This window comes from Cryptomeria japonica, chromosome 10 (assembly GCF_030272615.1).
Source record: "Cryptomeria japonica chromosome 10, Sugi_1.0, whole genome shotgun sequence".
NCBI lineage: Eukaryota > Viridiplantae > Streptophyta > Pinopsida > Cupressales > Cupressaceae > Cryptomeria > Cryptomeria japonica.
Genome location: NC_081414.1, coordinates 667,195,326 through 667,197,439, shown reverse-complemented (window position 1 = coordinate 667,197,439; position 2,114 = coordinate 667,195,326). Strand labels below are relative to the sequence as shown.

The 2,114-nt window shown below is 37.8% G+C and overlaps 1 protein-coding gene across 1 annotated transcript; it reads right to left on the bottom strand.

Moving 5' to 3' along the window:
• Window positions 1-862: 862 nt before the first annotated feature.
• LOC131859124 (pollen-specific leucine-rich repeat extensin-like protein 1) lies at window positions 863-1,603 on the bottom strand. The gene has a single exon (XM_059212671.1). The coding sequence runs from the start codon at window positions 1,601-1,603 to the stop codon at window positions 863-865; it is 741 nt and encodes a 246-aa protein (XP_059068654.1).
• Window positions 1,604-2,114: the final 511 nt, after the last annotated feature.

The window sequence follows — 2,114 nt, the reverse complement described above, 5'->3', positions numbered from 1 at the left end:
ATTGACCTTATATCAATTGCATCAATCATTCCAATCTTGTCATGACCTAATCAACATCCTTTCATCTCTAATCTTCTCCTAGGGTTTTATGATTTATTCATCTAATCCTATTCATCATTTCCCTTTTAGGTTAAATAAATTTGTTTATTTAATCCTAAGTCTCCTCTTGTCATAATTAAATATTTATTTAATTAGCTAATTGAATTTCCTCCCTTTTTATGAATTAATTAATGAATAAAACTTATTAATTAATTCACCTAATATCTATTTCATCATTTCTAATTTTCCTAATTTCCTAATTCCTAATTTCCACCTCATTTTCTAATTTGCTAAATTCAATTTCTGCCTAATCAAGTCCTCTCTAGTCTCTCCCTATTTTGTGCTTCGGTGGAAGCATGAATTTCTCATGCATCATACCATTGGCATAGCAAGATGTCATAGGCTTTTAGTCCTCTAACCTTTGCATTGGCAATATGTCATAATTCATGACATAGAAGGTGTCATAACCTTCTTCCTTCAACTCAATTTTTCCATTTTTGAAATCAATTGCCTCTAATATCAATTTCATGCTAATTTTTTCCTCTCTCCAATTTCTCTATAAATTGGATGCATTTCTTCAATCTTTTGAATCAGCCACATTTTCAAGTATCCTTGCACTGTCGAAATCAATCTTGTATCATGCTTTTGCACTTGTAGTTGAGATCCACACAAGCCCAATTTGGAGAAGAAAGAAAGCCAATGAAGAGACATGGAGGAGATGCTTTGATGTCTTATGGTTTGCATTTGCTTTTGAGCAACTTGTCTTCATACCTTTACTGTGTGTATTAGGATTACTTTCATTGTAATCTAGTTAAGTGGTTGGCTATTTTTTTATTGCTTTGATGTTTTCCATTTTCTTATTTACAAGCCATATCCCTATTCCCATAGAAATAGAAAAAGATATCTCAACCCCTATCACTGGTATGGGCATCCCTGCAGTTGGAGTTATGGTCTCTGAAGTTTTTCTGCATGATTCATGCATATTTGACCTAGGGAGTAACTCTAGCAGGTCTTGACTATGGCCTCTAGTTTCTTTCTTCTTTCTTTTTTCTTCCTCCTCCAATTTTTTCTCTACCTCTTTCTCAATCTCCTCTGCAATCTTGGTTGGAATTGAAGAGGATGGAGCCTCTATGGGGTTTTCTTGTTGGACAGAGGTTGGTCCTTCTGTAGAAGGGGATTGTTCTGATGATGTGGTGGCCACAGTTATGGCTTTGTTGGTTGGAGCCCTCTTTCTTTTGGGATTGGGAGTGCCCTCTTGTGGATTGGATGCCTCACCTTGAGGGTTTTCAGCAGAAGGGGGAGTTTTTGTGGATAACTCTATAGATTCTTTCTTTAGGGTGGTTTTCCTCCTTTTTGGTGTGGGCTTCTTGGCCTTAGGGGGAGGATTTGGCTTGACAGATTCCTCTCTGCCTAAGGAGACAACATCAATATTCTTGGGCATCCTCTTTTTCTTTCGCTTTGCACACTCCTTTGAAGGAGAAGGGACACCTATTTCAGCACTAGGAGAGGCATGCAGGGTATTTGAAGGAGCAGATGCGCTTGGTTCAGCTACAGGCATGTCCATAATTGCTTGGATAGGCGTGACAATATTGAGCGTGATGGAATGGGTAATTTTTAGCTAAGACTAATTTTCTCCTTCTTTGGGAGTCTTTTCAGTAGTGGGGATAGAGGAATCCTTGACAGGGGTGGCCATTTTTTTGTCTAAAACTGGTATGAGTCATCAAATTTAGAAAGAAAACAACCCTTACCTTACTCTTAGGGCACAACTATGCAAATTCCTCACTACAAATCCCCACAACACTTGCAATTTTACAACTAAAACATAGAGCGAGATTGGATTTGACTTATTGGTTTATTTCACGTTGCTGATCACAATTCCAACTTGGAAGTTGCTCTTGGTTGCTTTCAGATGCTTGGAATTCACTTTGGGACCACTCTGAAATTACAAGGTGAACAATGACGCTTTGAATTTTTCTTTTATTGCTCATAGCAGGCTCGCCATTACTCCATACATGCATGCCTCAGTAGGTTGGTGGCTTTAGATTGAAAGTCAATCATTGATCTTAAGTCAAATG

Coding starts and splice junctions, on each gene's coding strand:
- LOC131859124 (XM_059212671.1), bottom strand. CDS start 1,603: ATGGACATGCCTGTAGCTGAACCAAGCGCATCTGCTCCTTCAAATACC.